Genomic DNA, 26583 nt, shown 5'->3' with positions numbered 1-26583 from the left:
AATTAGAGCCCTTGGTAAACAAGAGGAAGGATGGCGACAGGAAACACCTAATTTACAACAAACAAAAAAAGCACCTTTATCTAAACACCATAAGAACTCTTAGTGAAAAGAAAAACCCTTTGTTAACTGAGGGTTTTTTTGGGGGGGGGGCGCAATTTCCCTTGGCGCAGCACACCTGACAGCTGCGTAATGTCCACAGTCATAGAATTGGTATTGTTTTAATGTTTTTTTATCTAATGTGATTCGACAATTCTCGTGGCTGTCAATCATGTTCACACCCACTACGACGCCTCGTCTCGACTGTCAATCATCCACCGTCTACGAACCCTGATGAAATCCATAAGCTACACTGTCCTTCTTAATAACTCTGTGAATGTGGACATTAAAGCAGCTGTCAGGTGTGCTGCGCCAAGGTAAACTGCCCCCCCCCCAATTTTTTTTAGCACCAGCCGCCACTGGTGTAAGGTAGGAAGTGTCATCTTCCTTTCATGTAATTGATTTTATGCTTTGCTCTGTATGCTGAGACCAACCCCATCATAGTTACATAGTCTTTTAATTGATGCAAGACACCTCCCGCACGCCCCCCCCCAAACTACTCGAATGGGGGGGGGGGGTTCTCCCAGGGTGCAATACAAGCTGAAACTCAATATGGTCTGTGAGCCTGATAATGTCTGTGCACAGTTATGACTGTATGATCAAGGACCTGTCGTGGCGGCGATGATTCAAAACCTTGGAAAACCCGTGTTATACCACAACTGAGTGCTGACTCCTCAGCACGGGTTTCGTGTAAACCCGAGCACCGGAGAGGAGGAAACACATCTGTGGAGATCTGAACTCTACTGGGTGCACTCTTCTAGTTTGGGTTATTTTTCTCCCCACACGACTCAGTTTTTAAATTTTTTCTGCAAATATTTTTACTGAAGCTTATTGAAGAAGAATAATTACATATTTTCATCACACATATACAATTCATATTTTTGTATTTGCAATAACCAAAATCAGAAGAACACACTCCCCAAGAACAGAATATGGGACAGAGAAAAAAACCCAGCAAAGTGAAGTAAAATAGAATACACACACACACACACACACACACACACACACACACACACACACACACACACACACACACACACACACACACACACACACACACACACACACACACACCAAGGCTCAACAAGACTAGTTTACATCCAATTGCTTGCATATTGGTGTAAAACTGCAGGCTAATGTCCCATCAGGCCACCTGTAGTTCTGTGAAATAAGATATAAAAGGTTTCCATTTGTGGGAGAACTTTTCAGTAGATCCCCTCAGTGTATGTTTCATTTAGTTTTTTTAGTTTTATATAAAATATGGTGTCTTTAAGCCACTGAGAAATGGAGGGGCACCTAGCAATTTCCTACCACTACTAATTTCGGCTGCTCCCGTTAGGGGTCGCCACAGCGGATCATCCGTTTCCCTCTCTTCCTGTCCTCTGCATCTTCCTCTGTCACACCAGCCACCTGCATGTCCTCCCTCACCACATCCATAAACCTCCTCTTTGGCCTTCCTCTTTTCCTGTTCCCTGGCAGCTCCATATTCAGCATCCTTCTCCCAATATACCCAGCATCTCTCCTCCACACACGTCCAAAACATCTCAATTTGCCTCTCTTGCTTTGTCTCCAAACCGTCCAACCTGAGCGGTCCCTCTAATATACTCGTTCCTAATCCTGTCCTTCTTCATCACTCCCAATGAAAATCTTAGCATCTTCAACTCTGCCACCTCCAGCTCCGCCTCCTGTCTTTTCATCAGTGCCACTGTCTCCAAACCATACAACAAAGCTGGTCACACAACCATCTTGTAAATCTACCCTTTAACTCTTTATTCTGCCAACCCAATACGCCCTGCATAAGATGGCAGATAGACAACTCCTCCTCCAATCATCACGCTGAAGAGGGTGCTTGGTTCCACTCCGTTTAATGGTTGACTGGAAGTAGGGTAAAACTACGAGACACAATGCAACAAACATACAAAGTTCAATACATCAATAAAAAAAGACTATGAAATGATATATGAGTTTCAAGTGTGTTACTGCTATGCAATTTCTAGCATAAACCTTATTATTGACCAACTAAGGTCAGTATTCTGGCTAAACTGATGACAACGGATTATCACATCCAATTAATTCGCTATAGCATTCGCTAATAACAGCACATGTAATATGAACTCATACAATAAAATACGACATATTTATATCAAGCAAAACAAATATGACTGTAATGAATGAAAGGTCACTTGTTTAACTTGACCTACTCACGGGTGTACGTGCAGTGCGTGTGACGTATACAGGAAGTTAGAAGCGCATGTTATGAAGGTTGTATGTCGGATGAACGCTAGTAAAAGCTACACAGTTAAGAACCTACGAAGTCGGCTCGTTCTTGAATTATTCTTATGTCAGTAAGACAAGGCGTCTACGGACATTACATGGTGTCAGAATAGTCTGTGTATCGGAACACGAGCGGTCATGCCGAAGTTTAATCCGCCGAGTGAATTCAAGTTTGACTGCCCCGTTGAATGGCCGGAGTGGAAACAACGGTTTTCGCGCTTCAGGCTCGCGACAAAGCTGGATAAAGACGACGGGGAGATTCAAGTGAGTTCGCTGATTTATGCAATGGGCAGCGAGGCTGAAAAGATATTCAGCTCGTTTGACTTCGCGGCGGAGGGTGATAAAGTGGACTATGATATCGTACTGAAAAAGTTCGACGACTACTTTATTCCCCGCCGTAACATCATACACGAGAGGGCTTGCTTCTATCAACGTAGCCAGCAGCCAGGAGAGACAGCGGAGATGTACATCCGGACATTGTATGAGCTGTCTGAACACTGTGAGTTTGGGGACAAGAGGGATGAACATATCAGAGATCGTCTGGTAGTGGGCATAAAAGACAAAGTGCTCTCCCGTCAGTTCCAGCTCACAGCGGACCTTACTCTGGTGAAAGTCATTGAACAAGTGCGCCAGGCGGAGGCAATAACAAAGCAGCTCAGCCTCCAAGCTAACCAACCAGAGGCCCAGCTGGCTGACGTCAATGTTGTCCGACGGCGGGACGGACGCCAAAAGAAAAAGGGCGGACAGCGTCATGGTGGCAGCAGACCTGCAACCAACAAAGTAGATGAATGCGGGAGGTGCGGCAAGACGCAGCACACCGATGAGCGGAAGTGTCCTGCAACGAACAGTAAGTGCAACAAGTGTCATAAAAAGGGACATTGGGAGCGTGTATGTCACTCTAAAGCGGTGAGAGAAGTCACTGAAGAGGTTAAACAGCTGCACTTTCTGGGAGAAGTTGGCAAAGAGAGCAATCAGGAAGATTGGACTGTTAGTTTAACAATAAGTGATGTACCAATAACCTTTAAAATTGACACGGGGGCTGACGCTACTGTTATCAACCAAGGGACATTTAAAAAGCTGAAGCCAAACATAAAACTGGGACCTCCTGACACATGCTTCATAAGCCCAGGTGGAAACATCAGCTGCATAGGACAGTTTCAGGCCACAACCAAATACAAGGAGAAACAATACTCCTTTCCAGTGTATGTGATCAAGGGGAGAGGCAGCTGTCTGCTGAGTCGTCCAGAGGCAGTGGAGATGGGTCTAGTGAAGCGGATGAATGAGGTCAGTGGAGTTTTCGGTTCAAGTGGACTGCTGAAAACAGACCCATTGAAAATAGCTCTGGTGGAGGGTGCCCAGCCATACGCGGTGCATACAGCCAGACGGATACCGCTGCCACTTGTACCACTGGTTAAGAAAGAACTGCAGCGCATGGAAAATGAGGGCATTATTGAAAAAGTGACTCAGCCCACAGAATGGTGCGCCGCTATGGTGCCGGTGCTGAAACCGAACAAGAAAGAGGTTCGCTGCTGCGCTGACCTCAGGAGGCTGAATCGAGCGGTGAAACGTGAGAAATACGTGCTGCCCACTATGGAGGAAATAATGCCAAGGCTCGCAGGGTCAAAGTTCTTCACAACGTTGGATGCAGCAAGTGGGTTTTACCAGATCCCCTTGCATGAAGACAGCAGGGGGCTCACCACTTTCATCACCCCATTTGGGAGGTATGCTTTCTGCCGCCTTCCATTTGGTATAACGAGTGCTCCAGAGATTTTCCAGAGAAAGATGGCGGAAACTCTGACCGGGCTAGAGGGCACAGAGGTGTACATGGATGACATCCTTATACATGGAGAGACTGAGGAAATCCATGACCGGCGCCTAGCAGAGGCGCTGGGGGTCATTGAAGCAGCAGGTCTCAAACTGAACCAAGCGAAATGCAAGTTCAAACAGAAACAAGTCCGCTTCCTTGGTCATATCATCAACGAGGCAGGCATCAGACCTGACCCGGACAAAGTGGCCGGAATAGAGAACTTTCCTCAGCCCCAGAACGTGACGGAACTCAAGAGGTTCCTCGGGATGGTGAACTATTTGGCAAAATACGTCCCAGAGCTGTCCACTGTAGGTCAGCCGCTTTATGGACTGCTTAAAGCAACGACAGAGTGGCTGTGGGGACCTGCACAGAACACAGCATTCCAAGACCTTAAAGCAGCACTCGCCACCGCCCCGGTACTCACCTTTTATGACGTCACTAAGGCTACGGTGGTGTCATCAGATGCCAGCAGCTACGGGCTGGGGGGCGTTCTGCTCCAGCAGCACGGGGAACACTGGAAGCCCGTGGCCTACTGCTCCCGACGGCTGAGTGACGCAGAGACAAGGTACGCACAGATCGAGAAAGAGTGCTTAGCCAGCGTCTGGGCATGTGAAAGGTTCGAGAAGTACTTGTTTGGGCTTGACAATTTCAGACTTGTCACCGATCATAAACCACTAGTGCCTCTCATGAACAGCAAAGACTTGGATAATGTGCCCATTAGGTGCCAGAGACTGTTAATGAGGCTGATGCGTTTCAATGCAGTGGCTGAATACGCACCAGGCAAAACTTTAGCTGTGGCTGATGCACTCTCCAGAGGCCCAGAGCAGCGCTACGGAGATGGTGCTTCTCATGATGATGTTGCAGCGCACATTGATGCCATCGTGTGCCAGGTGCCTGCCACACCTCAAAGGATGCAGGAGATAAAACAGAGCACGGATGGGGATCTGCAGCTCCAGACAGTGTTGGGCTTCATCAGACACGGCTGGCCTGAGTATGTCGATAAAGTGCCGGAGACAGTCAGAGACTTTTATCAGGTGAGAGGGGAGTTATCTGAGGTAGATGGTTTAGTCATCAGAGGCAGTCGTATCGTCATTCCCACAGAGATGAGGGAGGTGATCTTGGACAGAATACACGACGGGCACCAGGGGATAGTTAAGTGCAGAGAGAGAGCTAGCCAGTCAGTGTGGTGGCCCAAAATGACAGAGCACATTACAACAAAGATACAGCAATGTCAATTCTGCAGAGAACACAAGAACACACAGAGAAAAGAGCCTTTAATGTCAAGTGAGCTCCCATCCAGACCATGGCAGAAAGTTGGCATAGACCTGTGTGGGTACAAAAAGCAAAACTACTTGATAGTGTCTGACTATTATTCCAGGTTTTTGGAGATCCTAAATCTACCAACAACTACTAGCAGTCAGGTTGTAGCTAGGCTGAAGGCTACATTTGCACGTTTTGGTATCCCTGAAATTGTAGTTAGCGATAATGGGCCACAGCTAGTTTCAGAAGAGATGAGGAGGTTCAGTGAGGATTATGATTTCATCCATGTGACTTCAAGCCCACACAACCCCCAGAGTAATGGGCAGGCAGAGAAGGCTGTTCAGATAGCCAAAAGCATATTAAGGCAGGAAGACCCTCTCCTCGCCCTGTTGACATACAGAGCTACACCCTCTTCTTCCACTGGAGCCAGTCCAGCGGAATTGCTCATGGGTAGGAGAATCAGAACCACCTTACCCACATTGCAGCATAACCTGAAACCGGCCTGGCCTAAAGAGGAACTGATCAAAACCGCTGACGCCGCAGCCAAATCGAGGCAGGCTTTCTACTACAACCGCAGGAACGGCGTGCGGACACTGCGCCCACTGAACTCGGGTGACGCAGTACTCACCAAACCTGATGGACAGAAAACATGGACAATGCCAGCAGTTGTTCACAGTCAGAGCTCCACTCCCAGATCCTACATAGTGGAGACAGCTCAAGGTGAACATTACAGAAGGAACAGGCGCCACCTGTTGGCCACACCCAAAACACTCACCTTTGTCAGCAGGGATCCTGACCATGTCACTCCAGGGGAGAGTGGAAACACGGATGAGTCCCGAGCAGCAGAAATGCCAACTTCCACACCATATGTTACTCGCTCTGGCAGGGTGAGCAAGCCTGCAATCCGGCTGGATTTGTGAGGCGTATGGACTTGTGTACTGTGGGGGATTTTTTATTTTTTTTGTGAAAAGGGGGGTGATATACAGGTTAGAAAATCATCTTAGAGGGGGAGATGTAATGAATGAAAGGTCACTTGTTTAACTTGACCTACTCACGGGTGTACGTGCAGTGCGTGTGACGTATACAGGAAGTTAGAAGCGCATGTTATGAAGGTTGTATGTCGGATCTACTACTACTTTCGGCTGCTCCCGTTAGGGGTCGCCACAGCGGATCATCCGTTTCCATTTCTTCCTGTCTTCTGCGTCTTCCTCTGTCACATCAGCCACCTGCATGTCTTCCCTCACCACATCCATAAACCTCCTCTTTGGCCTTCCTCTTCTCCTCTTCCCTGGCAGCTCCATATTCAGCATCCTTCTCCCAATATACTCAGCATCTCTCCTCCACACATGTCCAAGCCATCTCAATCTTGCCTCTCTTGCTTTGTCTCCAAACCGTCCAACCTGAGCGGTCCCTCTAATATAATCGTTCCTAATCCTGTCCTTCTTCGTTACTCCCAGTGAAAATCTTAGCATCTTCAACTCTGCCACCTCCAGCTCCGCCTCCTGTCTTTTCGTCAGTGCCACTGTCTCCAAACCATATAACATAGCTGGTCTCACAACCATCTTGTAAACTTTCCCTTTAACTCTTGCTGGTACCCTTCTGTCGCAAATCACTCCTGACACACTTCTCCACCCACTCCAACCTGCCTGCACTCTCTTTTTCACCTCTCTACTGCACTCCCCGTTACTTTGGACAGTTGACCCCAAGTATTTAAACTCAGATGCCTTTGTCACCTCCACTCCTTGCATCCTGACCATTCCACTGTCCTCTCTCTCATTCACGCATAGGTATTCCGTCTTGCTCCTACTGACTTTCATTCCTCTTCTCTCTAGTGCATACCTCCACCTCTCCAGGCTCTCCTCGACCTGCACCCTACTCTCGCTACAGATCACAATGTCATCCGCGAACATCATCGTCCATGGAGACTCCTGCCTGATCTTGTCCGTCAACCTGTCCATCACCATTGCAAACAAGAAAGGGCTAAGAGCCGATCCTTGATGTAATCCCACCTCCACCTTGAACCCATCTGTCATTCCAACCGCACACCTCACCATTGTCACACTTCCCTCATACGTATCCTGCACCACTCCTACATACTTCTCTGCAACTCCTGACTTCCTCATACAATACCACACCTCCTCTCTCGGCACTCTGTCATAAGCTTTCTCTAAATCTACAAAGACACAATGCAACTCTTTCTGGCCTTCTCTATACTTCTCAATCAACATTCTCAAAGCAAACATCGCATCTGTGGTGCTCTTTCGTGGCATGAAACCATACTGCTGCTCGCTGATCGTCACCTCTCCTCTTAACCTAGCTTCTATTACTCTTTCCCAAATCTTCATGCTGTGGCTGATCAACTTTATACCTCTGTAGTTGTTACAGTTCTGCACATCGCCCTTGTTCTTGAAAATCGGTACCAGTATGCTTCTTCTCCACTCCTCAGGCATCCTCTCACTTTCCAGGATTGTGTTAAACAATCTAGTTAGAAACTCCACTGCCATCTCTCCTAAACATCTCCATGCCTCCACAGGTATGTCATCAGGACCAACTGCCTTTCCATTCTTCATCCTCTTCATAGCTGCCCTCACTTCCTCCTTGCTAATCCGCTGAACTTCCTGATTCACTATCCCTACATCATCCAACCTTCTCTCTCTCTCATTTTCTTCATTCATCAGCCCCTCAAAGTATTCCTTCCACCTTCTTAGCACACTCTCCTCGCTTGTCAGCACATTTCCATCTCTATCCTTGATCGCCCTAACTTGCTGCACATCCTTTGCAGCTTGGTCCCTCTGTCTAGCCAATCGGTACAAGTCCTTTTCTCCTTCCTTAGTGTCTAACCTGTCATACAACTCACCATACGCCTTTTCCTTTGCCTTTGCCACCTCTCTCTTTGCTTTACGCTGCATCTCCTTGTACTCCTGTCTACTTTCTTCATCTCTCTGACTATCCCACTTCTTCTTTGCCAACCTTTTCCTCTGTATAATTTGCTGTACTTCCTCATTCCACCACCAAGTCTCCTTGTCTTCCTTCCTCTGTCCTGATGACATACCAAGTACCTTCCTAGCTGTCTCCCTCACTATTTCTGCAGTGGTTTTCCAGCCATCTGGCAACTCTTCACTACCACCCAGTGCCTGTCTTAACTCCTGCCTGAACTCCACACAACAGTCTTCCTTCTTCAACTTCCACCATTTAATCTTCGGCTGTGTCTTCACTCGCTTCCTCTTCTTGGTCTCCAAAGTCATCCTACAGACCACCATCCGATGCTGCCTGGCTACGCTCTCCCCTGTCACCACCTTGCAGTCTCCAATCCCTTTTAGATGGTGCCTTCTACATAAGATATAGTCCACCTGTGTGCACTTTCCTCCACTCTTGTACGTCACCCTGTGTTCCTCCCTCTTCTTGAAATATGTATTCACCACAGCCATTTCCATCCTTTTCGCAAAATCGACCACCATCTGTCCTTCCACATTTCTCTTCTTGACTCCATACTTTCCCATCACCTCCTCATCACCTCTGTTCCCTTCACCAACATGTCCATTGAAGTCCGCTCCAATCACCACTCTCTCCTCCTTGGGTACCCTCTCCACCATGTCGTCCAACTCATTCCAGAATTCTTCTTTTTCATCCATCTCACACCCAACTTGCGGGGCATATGCGCTGATAACATTCAGCAATAAACCTTCAATTTCCAGCTTCATACTCATCACTCTGTCTGACACTCTCTTCACCTCCAGCACGCCCTTGACATACTCTTCCTTCAGAATTACCCCTACCCCATTTCTCCTCCCATTCACACCATGGTAGAAGAGTTTGAACCCACCTCCGATACTCCTGGCCTTACTCCCCTTCCACCTGGTCTCTTGCACACACAGTATGCCTACCTTTCTTCTTTCCATCATGTCAGCCAGCTCTCTCCCTTTACCAGTCATAGTGCCAACATTCAAAGTTCCAACTCTCACCTCCACATGCCTACCCTTCCTCCTCTCTAGCTGCCTCTGGACATGCTTTCCTCCTCTCCTTCTCCTTCGCCCAACAGAAGTTGGGCGAAGGAGTTGTATGTATGTCGGATGAACGCTAGTAAAAGCTACACAGTTAAGAACCTACGAAGTCGGCTCGTTCTTGAATTATTCTTATGTCAGTAAGACAAGGCGTCTACGGACATTACAATGACTAACAAATGTGACTTAGACTTATGTTAAGAATACTAACATACGGACAGTGCACCCAAAAGCATGAACTGTATGTAGAGAATAGTGATATTGTCAACAAAACGTCTCGAGGCTTTATCGGGTTTTCTGTTGACTACTGCACTTCCTGTATTGTCGCTGTGGTGCTGGTGACGTCATCAGTGAACAGAAGACTCTTAAAGAGACGGTACACATTAACTAATACTGACAGCACACTCCCCGCTTTGTATCCTAGGATGCCACTACCTTTGCCTATAACAATACAAACAGAAGAAAAACTGACCTATCGTTACTCTGTGGGAAGGAGTGTCACTACTTGAGTTATAGATCTTAGAAAAAACTTCATCCTTTCTTTATCCACAACCTTGATTTCCACCTTATGGATTTTTCCGTCATCACTCAGGAATACTTTACTGATGCGCCCTAATGACCAGTCATTCCTTTTGGACTGAGAGTCTTTCATAAGCACTACAGTCCCTTCTGTGATGTTTTCCTTGTCAAATTCAATGTCCATCTCCAATCTTATGAGCTCAGCCACATCCACAACTAACACAGCAGCACAGAGTTCGAGGCGGGGGATGGTTAAGTCTGGACATGGGGCAAGCTTGGCTTTCCCAGGAATGAAACTTGTCTGATGGTTCCCATGTGAGTCTGAGATCTTCAGGTATGCCACTGCACCTATTGCTAAGACAGAAGCATCTGAGAAGATGCAGAGCTCTCTGTTTAGAGCAGTGGAGGGGGATGCTTGGGTGTAATGCCTGGGGATGTGAAGATCTTGGAGCTCTTGCAGGGAGTATCTCCACTGTTCCCACATTTCCAGCTTTCCAAGGGGTAAAGGCATGTCCCAGTTTTTAGAGTCTGCTGTAAGGTCTCTGAGCAAAGCCTTGCTTCGTATGACGACTGGGGCAGCGAACCCAAGAGGATCGTATAAGCCATTCAAGGTAGACAGGACTCCATGGCGGGTGAATGGCTCCCGGTTGCTTGACACCTGGAATGTAAATGTGTCGCTCTTAAGGTCCCAGGCGACTCCAACTTCTTGAGTGGAGGAGCCACTTCGGCATGGTCTTGCTCCAGTATCTTCTCCATAAAGCCAAAGAGGTGTTTCTTCATGTCAGGTTTCCTTGAGAAAGACTGCTCTAATGACCTGAAACAATTCAGGGCCTGTTCTCTGTTATTGGGTAGATGCCGTCTCTGAGGCTTGAAGGGGAGGGGGGCTACCCAACTGTTTCCTTTATCTTTGTAGAAGCTTTGTTTCATGATATGAAGGAAGGTCAGGTCTTCGATGGAAGGGGCTAGCTTTTCATCATCTTCCGTTCTCTTGAAGACATCATCTCCCATATGAAATCTGCCCTTGTCTCGTGTCAGTTTCTTAGCTGAGACATTAGTGTGCATTCCTCGGGCCTTCACTTTACAGACACTTTCCTTCACATGAAAAGTGTTAGGGCATGGTTTAAAGAGTGACTGTCTGCCATTTTCCAGAGTGTTGGTAAAGAAGATGTTGACACCGAGTGGCTTATGGACTCTGCCCAAACAAACGTTACTGACTAGAACCCACCCAAGGTCTAGTTTTTGGGCATATCGTGCATCATGTGGTCCATTTATCTGTCCTCTTGCCTTATGTATTCTGATAATATCTCTGCCAAGTAGCATCATGATTGGAGCATCATGCTCGAGCTCTGGGATCTGGCCTGCTATAGGCTGTAAGTGTGGGTGATGAAGAGCAGCTTGTGGTGTAGGGATCGCCAACCGGTAATTTGGAATGTTGTTACACTCTATTAAGGTCGGAAGAGAAAGAGTGACATGTCCATCTATGGAACTTACTTGAAAGCCATGCGCTCGTCTCCCACTTGTCTCTGTCACAGCTGCGCAGGTTTTTAGACAGTAAGGAGAACTGTGGCTGTCCAACTTGAAAACATCAAAGAATTCTGGTCTCACCAAGGAACGATTACTCTGGTCATCAATGACAGCATTCACTTTGATTGCCTTATCCTGCTGACCATTCGGAAACACTTTGACAAGGCAGATCTTTGAGCAGGTTTTACCACTCAGATTACCGCCACAGACTTCAGTGCAATTGGCTGACACATCTTCTTTGGAAATATTACTCCTCTCCCCGCCATGATCTTCAGTAGGGGTGAGGGCGTTTACAAACTCGGGTGCAGGCCCTGGGTCTAGAGCAGAGTGATGCCGCTCACTGCCACACTCATTACACTTTAAAGACCTTTTGCAATTCCTTGCTAGGTGTGTGGTTGACGCTATGCATTTAAAGCAAATGCTATTCTGCTTTAGAAAGGCTTTCCTGTCTGCCAGAGACTTTTCCCTGAACCCTCTGCATTTGTGTAAAGGGTGTGGCTTCTTATGAATTGGACAAAGCTTTGCTGGATCAATGTTAGCCGTTTGCATGTCTTCGCCTGCTGTTTTATTCAGAGAGATGTCTGTCTTGTGGACTGAGACAGATGTTCTATTCGAGTTTCTAAGGTGTTCTGGTTTTGTGTGGTCTGCATGGAGAGGGAGAAAGAAACTAGGGTCATTGCGCATCTTTGCTTGATCTGATATGAACTCAACAAGGACAGAAAATGGAGGAAAGGAGACCCCATGCTACTTTTTGAACATGTAGCCGAGCATTATCCATCTCTCTTGTAGATTAAAGGGCAGTTTTTGAACTATGCTGGTTACGCCCCATGCTGTATCTAAACAGGCAAGACCAGAAAGCACTCCCTCTGATTTTGCTGCTTGAAGCTCCATCAACAGGTCTCCCAGTTCTCTCAGTTTCTTCCAGTCTTTGTTTGAAATCTTTGGGAAGCTGTCAACTATTTTGAGTAATGCACTCTCAATGACCTCAGGTGCCCCAAAGCATTCATTGAGTCGCTGCCAAATCATCTGAAGTCCCTTTTTTGGGTTATAGACATGTATGTCTCTTATCCTTTTTGCTTGTTCTCTTGACTCTGCACCTAACCACTTAACTAGTACCCCTTTCAGACCAAGCTCCGACCCGGGTCGGACCAGGGTTGATTTTGTGTATGAAAGGGATAACCCGGGTTGTCCGACCCCGCTTGCCGACCCGGGTCGACAGGCGGGTCAGACCAGGGTCGGACACGGGTTGACTTCGGTGTGAATTTGCAGCACCCGGGTCACTAACAACCGGGGCGGGACAAATGAATCTTTTTTTTAATATTTTTATTGAACATTGTTCATATTCATGTACAGATTCTTGAAGAAAGTTCATTATAAAAAAAACATGGCAAATATACATTCCATCCAAAAATACATAGATATATCCAAAGTGCCATAGGGAACAATATGTAAACATTTCTATACAGTATATCAGGAAGTACATAGAGGTTGAATGTCACATGACAAATATACAGTAATGTATTATGAAAATAAGGGTACTGTGGCGGACACCAGGGGCTATGCCTCTCACCCAGCAGGACTGTGAGCTGGGGGCGTGGTTTACGTTCCCGGGCAGCAGGGTTGTTCCTGCTGCAGTTGGTTTTTGGAGTTGAGGAATAAACATCAAACTCGCCTTGGTCTCCTGTGTTTTTCCTCATTCCTGCCACATTGGTGACCCCGAATTGAACATGTTTGGAGCAGAAGATGTGTGTGAATCTACTTCGGCCACGCCGCCCCAACTCTCACAGCCGGCCGTTCTCGCCGCGGCTGTGAAACTCCCAGAGTTCTGGCAGAGCGACCCGGCCTCGTGGTTCCAGCATGTCGAGGCGCTGTTTCACCTGCGTGGAATCTCCGCGGACGACTCCAGATACTATTTGGTCGTTGCTGCGCTGGACCAGCAGTCCACACGCCGGGCCATGCAGCTGTTGCGCGCCCCTCCGCAACACGATAAATACGTCGCCCTCAAACATCTTCTGCTCCGGAGGTACAGTCTATCTACCGCAGAGAGGGCAGATAGAATCCTTTCCCTATCCGGTTTGGGCGACGGGACGGCTGTGGATCTCATGGACAATATGCTGTCGCTGCTAGGCTCAGACGAAGGTGGGTTCCTTTTCCCGCACGTTTTCCTGCGCCAGCTCCCGTCTCCTGTGCGCGCGGCTTTGGCTAACTCCCCGTGTCTGGCCGCTGGTGACTGCCGAGGTTTGGCTGAGGAGGCCGATCGGGTCCTGCTGGCTACCAGACGGTTCTCTGTGCAGAGTGCGGCATCGGAGCCTCTGCAGCCGACGTCGGAGGACGCGGGCCCGGCAGTGGTGGCTGAAGTGACTGCCCGGAGACGGCGCGGGAGAGGCCTCTGTTTCTTCCACCAGCGGTTCGGTGGCAAAGCGAGGCGCTGCGTCCCTCCGTGCACGTTTGAGGCGGCGGGAAACTCCCGGGCCAGCGCTCAGTAGCAGCTGTGGGCGCTGGCGGACGTAGTGAGCTGCTCTTCATTAAGGACACGATGTCAGGAAGACGGTTTCTGGTGGACTCAGGCTCGCAAAAGAGCCTACTCCCTCCTGCTAAGAAAGACAGGTCGGCCGAAGGCGGCGGCCCACAGTTAAGTGCAGCTAACGGTTCGTCCATTGCGACGTTTGGCACAAGGTTGGTGACTGTTTGCTTCCACGGGCGCCATTTTGAGTGGAACTTTGTAGTGGCCGTCATTACGGTTCCTATTATCTGCGCGGATTTTCTGTGTGCTAATGGTCTGCTGGTTGATGTTGCAAACCGCCGTTTAATTGATGCTGTGTCTTTCGCCACTGTTCCGTGCGAGACAGGGGGAGCTGGGCCGTTAACACACGCTAACTTTTTAGCATTAGGGGATGTTTTTCAGCGTTTGCTGGCGGATTTTCCATCGGTGACTACACCTGCCTTTTCCACCGCGGTTACTAAACACGGGGTACAACATTTCATTCCCACTCTGGGACCGCCAGTTTTTGCGCGCGCGCGCGGCGCCCCGACGCGGTAAAATCGGCTATAGCTAAGGAAGAGTTCGCCATCATGGAGCGTCTGGGTATAATGAGGCGTTCCAACAGCCCGTGGGCCTCGCCGCTTCACATGGTGCCCAAGGCGGATGGGTCGTGGCGGCCTTGCGGCGATTTTCGCCGCCTGAACAACGTCACCCCAATGACCGCTATCCCATCCCACACATACAGGGCTTTTCCATACGCCTGGCAGGTACCACTATTTTCTCTAAGGTGGACCTGGTGCGCGGCTATCATCAGGTTCCCGTGCGCGCAGAGGACGTGCCCAAGACCGCAGTGATCACCCCGTTTGGGCCTTTTGAGTTCATGCGCATGCCTTTTGGCTTGAAGGGGGCAGCGCAAACCTTTCAGAGGCTGATGGACTCGGTGTTGCGTGACCTTGCTTTCGTGTTCGTTTATCTCGACGACATATTAGTGGCCAGTCCGTCAGCTGAAGAGCACCTGGCGCACCTGAAACAGGTTTTCCGTCGTCTGGACGAACACGGCCTCATAGTCAACCCGGCCAAGTGTCAGTTTGGACTGCCGGTGATTGACTTCTTGGGTCACCGCATTTCGCCGCAAGGCGCGGTCCCGTTGCCTTCTAAGGTGCAAGCGGTGGCGGAATTTCCCCGCCCAGTCTCTGTTAAGGCATTGCAGGAATTCTTGGGCATGGTGAATTTCTATAACCGTTTCCTCCCTCGCGCTGCCCACCTCCTTCAGCCACTTTACGAAGCCCTGCGGCTTAAGAAGGCTAACGACCCTGTCGACTGGACTCCCGAACAGGTCCAGGCCTTTGACGGAGCTAAGTGTGCCCAGGCTAACGCTGCCCTCCTCGCCCATCCCACACCCACGGCGTCCATAGCTTTAACAACCGATGCGTCTGACATAGCCGTGGGGGCTGTGGTTGAACAGCGTGTGGCGAATGCGTGGCAGCCACTCGCATTTTTTAGCCGCAAACTGCGGGATAGCGAGCGCAAGTACAGCGTTTTTGACCGGGAGTTGCTGGCACTGCACCTTGCAACCCGGCATTTCCGCTTCCTGCTGGAGGGTCGCCCATTCACGGCTTATGTGGATCATAAGCCGCTGACTTTTGCCATGTCCAAGGTGACTGAGCCGTGGTCTGCTCGTCAACAGCGCCACCTAGCGGCGATCTCCGAGTTCACAACGGACATTCAGCATGTGGCCGGGAAGTCCAACCCTGTTGCTGATTGTCTGTCGCGTGTGCTTGTGTGTCCTGTGCACCTCGGTGTGGATTTCTCCGCTATGGCTGCCGACCAGCCCAGCGACCCGGACGTCCTTGCTCTTAGGTCAACGCGTACCGGTCTCAAGCTAGAGGACGCTGTGATGCAGGAAGGCAGTCCTGCCCTCCTCTGCGACGTCTCCACCGGCCGTCCCCGCCCCGTTGTTCCAGTGGCCTGGCGCCGTCGAGTTTTCGATTCGATTCACTCCCTCTCGCACCCTGGAGTTCGGGCGTCGGTGAAGTTGGTCGGTTCCAAGTTCGTCTGGCCTGGCCTCCGCAAGGACGTCAAGGGGTGGGCAGCTGCATGTGTAGCGTGCCAGCGCGCTAAGGTCCACCAGCACACTAAATCGCCCCTCGAACCGTTTCCGATCCCGGCCAGACGTTTCGACCACGTGCATGTGGGCCCTCTACCTTCTTCACAGGGTTTTACGCACCTGCTCACAATGGTAGATCGGACCACCAGGTGGCCAGAGGCTGTCCCTCTATCCTCCACATCATCCTCGGATGTTGCACGCGCTTTTCTTTCCTCCTGGGTCGCCCGTTTCGGCACTCCGTCAGATATCACCTCAGACAGGGGCCCCCAGTTCGTGTCAGAGCTCTGGTCGGCACTTGCGCGATCCTTGGGTGTGCAGGTACACCGCACTACCGCGTATCACCCTCAGGCTAACGGGTTGTGTGAACGTTTTCACCGGTCGCTCAAGGCAGCGCTGCGCTCTCGGATGGTAACTGGGTGGATCGTTTACCTTGGGTTATGCTCGGGTTGCGTTCGGCTCCTAAGGAGGACCTCGACGCGTCACCCGCTGAGCTGGTGCTCGGTCAGCCGCTCCGCGTCCCTGGGGAATTTTTGCCTGGGAGTTCCGCTCCTCGACCCCGTCTGGCCGTTCATCCTTTTTTGGCCGACAGCACTCGGGTTCCAGGCCCCGTTCACCACTGTTTTCCGCGGTCGTTCGTGCCTGCGGAGCTCATGTCGGCTCGTTTTGTTTTTGTACGGCATGATGCTCACCGCTCGCCGCTCCAACCCCCATACGATGGCCCATTTCGGGTTCTTGAGACGGGTCCTAAGGGTTTTGTGCTAGATATGGGTGGGCGTAGGGAGCGTGTCACGCTTGATAGGCTTAAACCGGCGCACAGGGTGGCAGGCGAAGTTGTGTTTCCGGCCCAGGTTCCCCGTCGGGGTCGTCCTCCTTCCAGGACCCCGGCAGTGTCTTCACGGGTTCAGCGTTCTGCTTCTCAGCCGGCTTTGGACTGTGTTTCACCTACTGTTTCGGCTGAGGGACGGCGCAGCCGTTATGGCAGGCTGCTTAAGCCTCCAGTGAGACACTAATTTTCTTTCCAGGAGTCCCTTCTGGGTGTTATGGGGGGGGGGGGGCTGTGTGGCGGACACTAGGGGCTATGCCTCTCACCCAGCAGGACTGTGAGCTGGGGGCGTGGTTTACGTTCCCGGGCTGGCCGGTGCAGGGTTGTTCCTGCTGCAGTTGGTTTTTGGAGTTGAGGAATAAACATCAAACTCGCCTTGGTATCCTGTGTTTTTCCTCATTCCTGCCACAGTACAAACAATAATAAATTAAATACATGACATACACTAATTGAAAATAATAAAACACAGTCCATCATACAAGGGGGAATTAATAAGGATATCAGTCTTCTAATTCAGTGGGAAAATGTTTTAACACCTCATAAATCTTTAGAGCTTTTGTATCGGTCATTAGTTTTAAAGATTTCAAGTATAATCTAAATTCATTTAAAAAAACAACAAATTTGGGTGATGACTTAAAGTATCTATTTTTATGAATAAAGAATTTGGCAAAGCAGAGGATTACATTACAACAGAGTTCATCGTTTTTGTTTTGCAAAATCATACCAAATGTTATATGTTATATTGTCTCTAGAAATCGAAGTTGGAAAGGACAAAATCCTTTGCTTTATCCATTTGTGAACGTCAAGCCAGAACACAAGTACCACACCACATGAGAAAAATACATGGTCCGTAGCTTCTATGTCATTTTCACAAAATGAACATATATTATCGTCAAAACCAAACCGTGATCTAAGTAGTTCTTTGGAGGGATATATGTTATTCATAATTTTGAAGTGTTTCCTTCGCTTTGGGGGGGATAGGAAATGTTAGATACATTGTTCTCAATGTAATAATTGAACTTTTATCAAATTTGTGTAAAATGTCATTTTTGTTTTGTCTTTCAGGGAATACGTTTTCAATGAGAGTTTCTAATAAAATGATTATCACATTTTTTGTCCAAGATAAAAAACCCTTGAATTGACAGTGGGGCCAGTCGTGGCTGTATAGGTTGGTGAGTCATTATATTTGTTATCAGAAATACAAATTCTTTGGGGAGTGCTTTATGTAATTTAGTAAAGTCTGATTTGGAAGGCTTGAAAGTATGTTTTGTCTGGAATTGTTCATAATTTAATAAATTACCACTAGGATCCATTAGATCAACTATTGACCATATATTTTCCTCATACCAATCTTTAAAGAATAAAGACTTGTTCCGACATAATATATATCTATTATTCCAAAGTACAGTGGTGTGGGGTGAAAAGTTATATACATATAACATTCTCCAATACAACAGTATCTGTTTATGGAACTCTGATAATGAAACAGGAAGTTTATCAATATTATAGTCAGATCTGAGTAGAAATTTCCATCCTCCAATTTTATTGAATAAGTGATTTGGAATACAGTACCAGAAGGCGTTACTATGTTTGATCCAAGATTTTAACCAATTTATTTTTAAAGTTCCATTAAGGCAATCAAAATCAATAAGTTTTAGTCCTCCATCCTTTACTTCTTTAACCATATGGCTTTTCTTTATATAGTGTGGTCTGTTTCGCCAAATGAAATTTAAATTAATCTGATTGATTGATTTGATTAATTTTTTTGGAATGGCGTGAGAATAGGCTGGGTAAATACACCTTGAGAAGCATTCCATCTTAGTTAAATAAATTCTGCCAAGAATCGATAGGTCTCTTTGGAGCCAGACGTTTAGCTTTGATTTACATTCCTTTAACTTATTTTCTACATTCAAAGACTGACTTCATTTTTGGTCTTTTGAAAGGAAAATTCCCAGGTATTTAATTTCTGATTTAATAGGAATATTGCGATTTCTTTTAGTGTTAATCCTGAAGCTTTAGAGAATTTTTTAACTTTTTCAATAGTTGTTGGAATTTGTGTCTATCTTTTAAGAAAACTGTCGTGTCATCTGCTAGTTGGCTGATGATAATATCTGTACCTAATACATTTAGTTGTTTAATGTCATCACAAGTTTTGAGGTAAATTGCTAACATTTCTGTAACTAGTATGAATAGATATGGAGAAACCGGACAACCCTGAGGAATCCCTACATTAACCTTAAAACTGGGGGTAGTGCTCCAGCAGTTGTGGCCTCGTCTCCTTTTTGTTTTCCTTGAGGACCTGGCGGCTTAGCAGGAGATGTAAGGGTGTTTTTTTGTGCCTTTGGCGTTTGTCTCCATATTCTCTGGACCGCAGTAGTCGTGCATTTGGAGAGCCTTTAGCTTCGCGCTAGCTTTAGTCATTTTTAGTTTAGAGTGTGTTTAGAAAGTGACCGAAACGACCTACTCAATTCTAAAAGCGACTGCGATAGATTCCAACGCAAACAGAGAAAGTTTCCTGTAAGTTTTTTGTCCAAGTTTGTCGGTTTCAGGGTTTGTTACGTGAGCTGTTTATTCCGCGTCCGCTCCCTCCGCCATCTTCGGACAAATGAATCTATTGGTTACGAATGGGGACGCACAGCAGTGACGCAATTATAGGGTGCTGTTGTAGGACAATCTTGCTATGTATTCTGGGTGAATTAACACTCTTTTTAAACTGAAAATCTTGGCCAATGAAGCGCGACTCCCTTCACTCCAGTAACAGGGCTCAACACTTCTTCAGGGTCAGGATAGTTTCCTTGTGCAAATGAAATCAATCAACAATCTCCTGAAAGCTTATGGGCATCTGGGTAGCGTGGCGGTCTATTCCGTTGCGTATCAACACGGGGATCGCCGGTTCGAATCCCAGTGTTGCCTCCGACTTGGTCAGACACAATTGGCCGTGTCTGCGGGAGGTAAGCCGGATGTGGATATGTGTCCTGGTCGCTGCACTAGCACCTCCTCTGGTTGGTCGGGGAACTGGGGGGAATAGCATGATCCTCCCACGTACTACGTCCCCCTGGCGAAACTCCTGACTGACAGGTGAAAAGAAGTGCCTGGCGACTCCACATGTATCGGAGGAGGCATGTGGTGGTCTGCAGCCCTCCCCGGATCAGCAGAGGGGTTGGAGCAGTGACCGGGATGGCTCGGAAAATAGGGTAATTTGCCAAGTACAACTGGGGAGAAAAGGGGGGAGAAATTCCCCACCAAAAAGAGTCCTGATTGCCGTATATTTCCAAGGAGTTACTGCGGTCTCTAAAAACTCTTTCCTTTCTCATTGCTCACTCCATAATGTTGGTAGCTTAGCCCATGAGCCATGTTTTGCTCTAGTTTTTGTCAGTTGTTAGCAGCTGTCATTAATTGGAACACATGGAAACACAGCTCTTAGTTCTGAGCTAGCCTGGAGGTATTGTGGCTAACTTGTTAGCCTTAAAATTACTCATGCTGTGTGCCAAATCCATACTAATACACTAACACTACTAACAGTAGTAACTATTATGTACTAATCTTCATAGTACACCATTTGTGATGGTATTTCATAAACTGAATGTACTAAAAGTTTAGTATTGACAGGAAATAACGCGACAAGTGCACCGAAAGAGACGACACTGCAACGAAGGAGAATCCACCAATTTAAAACAAAAAGTTATTATAAAACGATCTTTGGATTTAGTAATTGTTTTTTGTTTTCATTAACTATTCTTTTTACTGTTTTCCTTTGAGACAACAGAAACGATGCTCTTGATGATGGTTGATCCATTTACTTACTCCAGTATTCCAAGTTCCAGTTTGGTCTTGTTAGCTGTGTAAGCTGCATAATAAATAGGCATGTAACGCTAGTCTTAGGTTGTGTTGCTGTCCACTACAGTTTTTTTTCCAGCTCCTTCATTTCTTTTCTCTACTTCAATTACTTTACAATGACTTCAGTCTCGATAGTACTACTATTGATACTGCTGCTAGTATTGATAGAACTACCATGAATACTACCACTGCAAGTACTGATCATACTTAGTATTGATCTGTGCATTTAGTATTATTATTATGATAAAACAAGCCCTGTGATGGGGTGGGGGCCTGTCCAGGGTGTCTCCCCACCTGCCACCCAATGAGTGCTGGGATAGTCTCCAGCATCCCACAACCCTACCTTGGTTAAGCAGCTTGGATAATGGATGGAATGGGTGGATCCTCCATTTCCGATACGTTTCATATCATAGGACAATAGTGTTCCCAAACTGCACTCTCAGAAATGGAGCAGATTTAGTATGCAAGTGGGAATTTTGTCTATTTTCCAACGTGAACACACTACATACTCACATTTACACATTAACACTTCAAAAAATAGTGTGTGGCATGCATTTCAATTCAGTTCAATGTATTGTCATTAAAAACAATGTGCAGGCACATGTTAAAAATGAAATGAGGGCTGTGGCTTCACCAAACAGTGCAAGACAGACACAGACAAACACAGCAAACACAATATAAGATATACACACATGAAGACCAAAAGCTAAAAATAAGTTAAAAGAGAGCTGGAGTACTGTGTCCATTTGGAACACAGCGTCAGTTTTTATTTTTGTGCAGCTGTCCAACTCACAATAAACTAGTCTAAGATCAAAACTAAGACTGGTCTATCTCTGTAAATCAGTCTAATATACCTTTGTGCAACCAGCCTCTGGTCTGCGGATGAGTCCAACACAGAGCCCCACGTCAGCCAGCCAGGTTGCAACTTAATCATTGCATAGAATTAGACCTGCATGTCTACAAGGTTTTACAACAATACATACAACCACCCACTAATTCAAAATTTCATGAGAAGACAATGTTTTACAATATTAGACAATATTCTTTAATTTCCAATGTTTTATCTCCCCCAGAAGAGTCATTGGCCAGTCTGCCAGCGTGGGACCTCCCAACTGTCCCAGAATCTCTTCTGTCTACGCTGGGTGACCACGATGTTATGCTCCCTGACAACGTCACTAGCCCTTTTTCCACCCACAAATGGAACACCACCATGTCCACGCACACCAGAAACACCTTGCAACGCACCGCTACGTCAACAACCGCCAACCACGCACCGTTGTCTCCCAGCGTAACCTCGACATACATGCCATCACTGTCCACCACAGTGACAGCACAAACAATACCTGGATCGACCACAGCGTCACACACGCCAGCCACCAGCCAGGACACTGTGACCAATGGCAGCCTTCAGCTGACGACCGTCACCACAACAACTCCCTCAACGACCACTGAAACTGTGACCGCCTCTCAGATGAAGACACAGGCAGCGACTACTGGAGGCGTTGCAACAATGCTACCGACCAGTGCTATTGCTGCAGCTACTACTGCTACCAAAACCACACAAGTTACTAGCCTCAGACCAACCACAGTGGCTGTGACTCAGTCTACGACCGCCACTACATCCACCACAGCAGCTACTCCTGTTACTACTACTACCACTACGCCAACAACTACTGCCAATACAACTCCCCCTACCACTACAACTACGAGACCTACAACTACCACTGCGACCACAACTACCTCCACTACAGGGGTCCCCACCACCACTTGGACTGCTCCAGTCCAAACCACGATGCCTCCGACCACCACAACAGAACCTCCATCCAGTACCAGTGCAGAGGACAGTTCTCTGCCTTGCAACGTCACTGAGAAGTACTGGGTGAAAACAGGTACTGGGAGATCTACATTCTGCTTCCTACTTGTGGGGTTGTTAGTATTTATGGACTAGTCGGACTATATAGTTAGAATTGATTCATGAGTTTTACCAGCGAAAAATAGTATTGTAACAGGCCCCGAACAGGCCCTGCTCAAATAGTATGAACGTATATATAAAATTAGACATATGTTAACCACACTTCATAGATTTTCATAGGCTTCAAGATTAAAAAGGTCTGAAGTGGAAAATAAGGAGCTCAACTTTTTACCTTTCTGGAGAGACCACGGTAATGCAAATACAGCTACAGCAAATACAACAAATACAGCTAAATACAGCAAATACAAAAATACAGCAAATACAGCTACAGCCATTTTAGTTTTGGTACATAATTTTTGGCCTTGGACTCAGAAATCAAGCGGCATCTTAAAGGTTCAAGTTTAACGACGTCCGGGTAGTGTAGCAGTCTATTCTGTTGCCTACCAACACAGAGATCGTCGGTACGAATCCCCGTGTTACCTCCGGCTTGGTCGGACGTCCCTACAGACACAATTGGCCGTGTCTGTGGGTGGGAAGCCGGATTTGGGTATGTGTCGTGGTCGCTACACTAGCGCCTCCTCTGGTCAGTTGGGGTGCCTGTTCGGGGGTGAGGGGGAACTGGTGGGAATAGCGTGATCCTCCCACGCGCTATGTCCCCCTGGCGAAACTTCTCACTGTCAGGTGAAAAGAAGCGGCTGGTGACATGTATCGGAGGAGGCATGTGGTAGTCTGCAGCCCTCCCCGGATTGCAGAGGGGGTGGAGCAGTGACTGGGGTGACTCAGAAGAGTGGGGTAATTGGCCAAGTACAATTAGGGAGAAAAAGGGGGGAAACCCCCCCCCCAAAAAGGTTCAAGTTAAACTCGACAAATGTCAAAAAAAACCCCAAAAAACAAAACTTCCTTGTGACAGTATTACCTTTTTATTTACCAACCACATATTTATTACTGTTTTCACTGATGCACATCTATTACATGCACAGCAAAAATGAGAAACATGCACAAAAACCTGTGTGTATGTAATATCCCTCAGGACTTGCTGTTTCCCTCTCTTAACCTGTGGCCAGAGACCCTGAGCACAGAATACGTAATGATCAGCTAAAAAAATCTGAGTCCTGTGAGTGCATTAGGCTGCTATTTCTAAATTTTATTCTTTTTTTACCCTCCTCCAGTTCTGTCCATCCAGTTGCGTAGGAACCGTTTGGACCTGATCTTGAAACAGAATCTGTCCAAAGGATTGAGTCATGCCCTGCAGAGAGCCCTCAATGACAGCAGTGCAAACGTACAGGTCAGTCACCAAGAATACCAGCAGGATACCAGCAGAATACCAGCTGAATACCAGAAGAATACCAGCTGCCTTCCTCTTTTGAGAAACCACACATCAGTCACCTGACACCACAGACTACCAGACAACAGGCAGATGAAGCCACATGAAGACTATGCAGAACATAAGCAGCTCTTTGCAGATAACATCAGATATTTTGGCAGAACGGTGGTGCAGTGGTTTGGGCTGTCGCCTCACAGCAAGAAGGTCCTGGGTTCGAACCCCGGGGTTGTCCAACCTTTGGGGGGTCATCCCAGGTCATCCTCTGTGTGGAGTTTGCATGTTCCCCCCGTGTCTGTGGTGGGTTTTCTCCGAGTGCTTCTGTTTCCCCCACCATCAAAAGGACATGCATGTTAGGGTTAGTACTCCTGTCTGTGCCCCTGACCGAGGCAGGGCAAGATGAACTGGAGTTGGTCCCCGGGCACTGCACGGCGTCTCCCCGCTGCTCCTAGCTACACAGCTAGGATGGGTTAAATGAAGAGCGCAATTTGCCTATGGGGATCAAAAAAGTATCTCAAAATTTAAAAAAAAATCTCAAAATTCAATCACCTCCCACCAGGTCAGATCAGAGTCTACAAAAATGGTCTGGTCTGAACCTTTATCTTTTGTCTCCCAGAGTGGGAAAGCTCATGAAGAACCCCTTCCAGTATATACTCCTTTTACCATCTCATTTGTTATTCTTAGTACCTAGTACTTTGATAGGTATAGGACCTCTCGATGTAAACAAGATTAAAGAGATGAAAAAGAAAAACCATCACAAATGTTGATCAGCTCCTTCATGTCAGAATAGAGGAGTGGTCCTCTATCAGATCTGGGTTTTGGTTTTATAACCACTACACTTTAATTTGACACGATACTGTTTTTTGTTGCTAATTTTGAGTTTCGTCTCTTTGTAATGTTCATCCAGTTCTCCCACCCATTTATTTCACAAGGACAAGTCTTCTGGATGATGCGAGAGACCAACGATCTAAGGAGACTAATGCATGAGCTGTTCAGTCTGAATAGCAAAGACCTGCTGAATAGTCAGTAGGTCTTCTCTTAGAGAAACTATTATGCGCACACACACACACACACACACACACACACACACACACACACACACACACAAACACACACCAGTGGCGGCTTGTGCTACAATTTTTTTTGGGTGGGGGAGCGCAATTTACCTTGGCGCAGCACACCAGACAGCTGCTTTAATGTCCACAGTCACAGTTATTAAGAAGAACAGTGTAGCCTATATATCTTATCAGGGTTCGTAGACGGTGGATGATTGACAGTCGAGATGAGGCGTTGTAGTGGGTGTGAACATGATTAACAGCCACGAGAATTGTCCAATCACATTAGATAAAAAAAATTAAAACAATACCTATTCGCTGCCAATAAAAGTGGGAGTGTCTGGGGCACACAGAACTGCGCCCCATGGAAAATCTGACGAAACCAATCAGACAGCAGCCTCAGGTTACCTGCTCACCAACAGTTTGAGGGCTTACATAAGGTATCGTTTGGCCAGCGCCCCTCACCCAGGAAGTATATGTATTCAGACAGAAATCAACCAAATACCATTTGGAACCAATATTTAATGGCTGCTGACAGGTGCTCACAGACTGAAAACACTTTTATTTCATAATTATTTAAATTATACAACTAAATTATATTAAACATGTTTAAGTAGATTTTCATCTCTTGATATTTGAGGGGGGCGGCACCCCAGCACACTGTACTGGCCAGCCACCACTGACACATTCTCTCTCTCGCTCTCTCTCTCTCTCTCTCTCTCTCTCTCTCTCTCTCTCTCTCTCTCTCTCTCTCTCTCTCTCTCTCTCTCTCTCTCTCTCTCTCTCTCTCTCTCTCTTCTTCTTCTTCTTCTTCTGTTTTTCTCTTTCTTTTTTTCACAGTCTGATGGTGCCACTCACTGTTTTTTTGTCTCCACCATTCTTTACTTTCCATACTTCATTTTTATTTCCAGGGATTTATTTCAACTCTTTCTTCTTCTGTTCTCTCTTCTTCCTCCTCCCTCTCCTTCTCTTGTTCGCTGTCTCTCAAAACTAATCTCTCTGTACAGTGTCGTAATACTTTCACTTTTTTTTGTATCATTCACTTTTCTTTCCCCATCTCCCCATCAGATCGCAGCCTCAAGTCTATCAATTTCCTGCCAACCTGCATGTCTCCCCTATCTATTTGTCTGCCTTTTTCATCTGCCTTCTGCTCCATCGCTCCACCTGCCTCTCATCATCTGATTGGATGTCTGTCTCCTGTCTTCATCTGCTGGATTTGCTATTTTTATCCATTTGTTTGTGAGCCGATCCCAGGAGTGACTCAGACTCTCTAAGCCCCAGTCCTCTTTAATAACACCACCCCCCACCCCACCCAATCCCCACCCCCACTCCACCCCCATCCCACTTGATTTAAGGTAATCTGTTATTTAAGGTAAATTATCTTGAAATAGGTGCTATCATTATTGGAAAAAAAAACACTTTATTGAAACAAGCAATAACACCTGCTGGTGGAGTAACTAGCAACAACTTGAAATAACCCTAAAACACTGAAAGGAGATTGGATCCCTTGAAGAGCTTGTGTTTTGTTGTCACTGAGCAGTGAGAGGAGTGACGTCTCAGGAGAA

At 47.1% G+C, this 26583-nt stretch overlaps 1 protein-coding gene across 1 annotated transcript in view; it reads left to right on the top strand.

The window, feature by feature from the left end:
• Window positions 1-26583, top strand: part of kiaa1549la (KIAA1549-like a) — a 183128-nt gene that overhangs the window by 33588 nt on the left and 122957 nt on the right. Inside the window, exons 3-4 of the mRNA XM_056282372.1 lie at window positions 21804-22619; window positions 23812-23927. Of these exons, the coding sequence (XP_056138347.1) occupies window positions 21804-22619; window positions 23812-23927 (932 nt within the window). The remainder of the gene's footprint in view (window positions 1-21803; window positions 22620-23811; window positions 23928-26583) is intronic.

The sequence above is a fragment of the Lampris incognitus genome, chromosome 6, assembly GCF_029633865.1.
Source record: "Lampris incognitus isolate fLamInc1 chromosome 6, fLamInc1.hap2, whole genome shotgun sequence".
Taxonomy (NCBI): Eukaryota; Metazoa; Chordata; class Actinopteri; order Lampriformes; family Lampridae; genus Lampris; species Lampris incognitus.
Note: the sequence above shows the minus strand (reverse complement) of the source record. Positions and strands in the feature narration are given on the sequence as shown.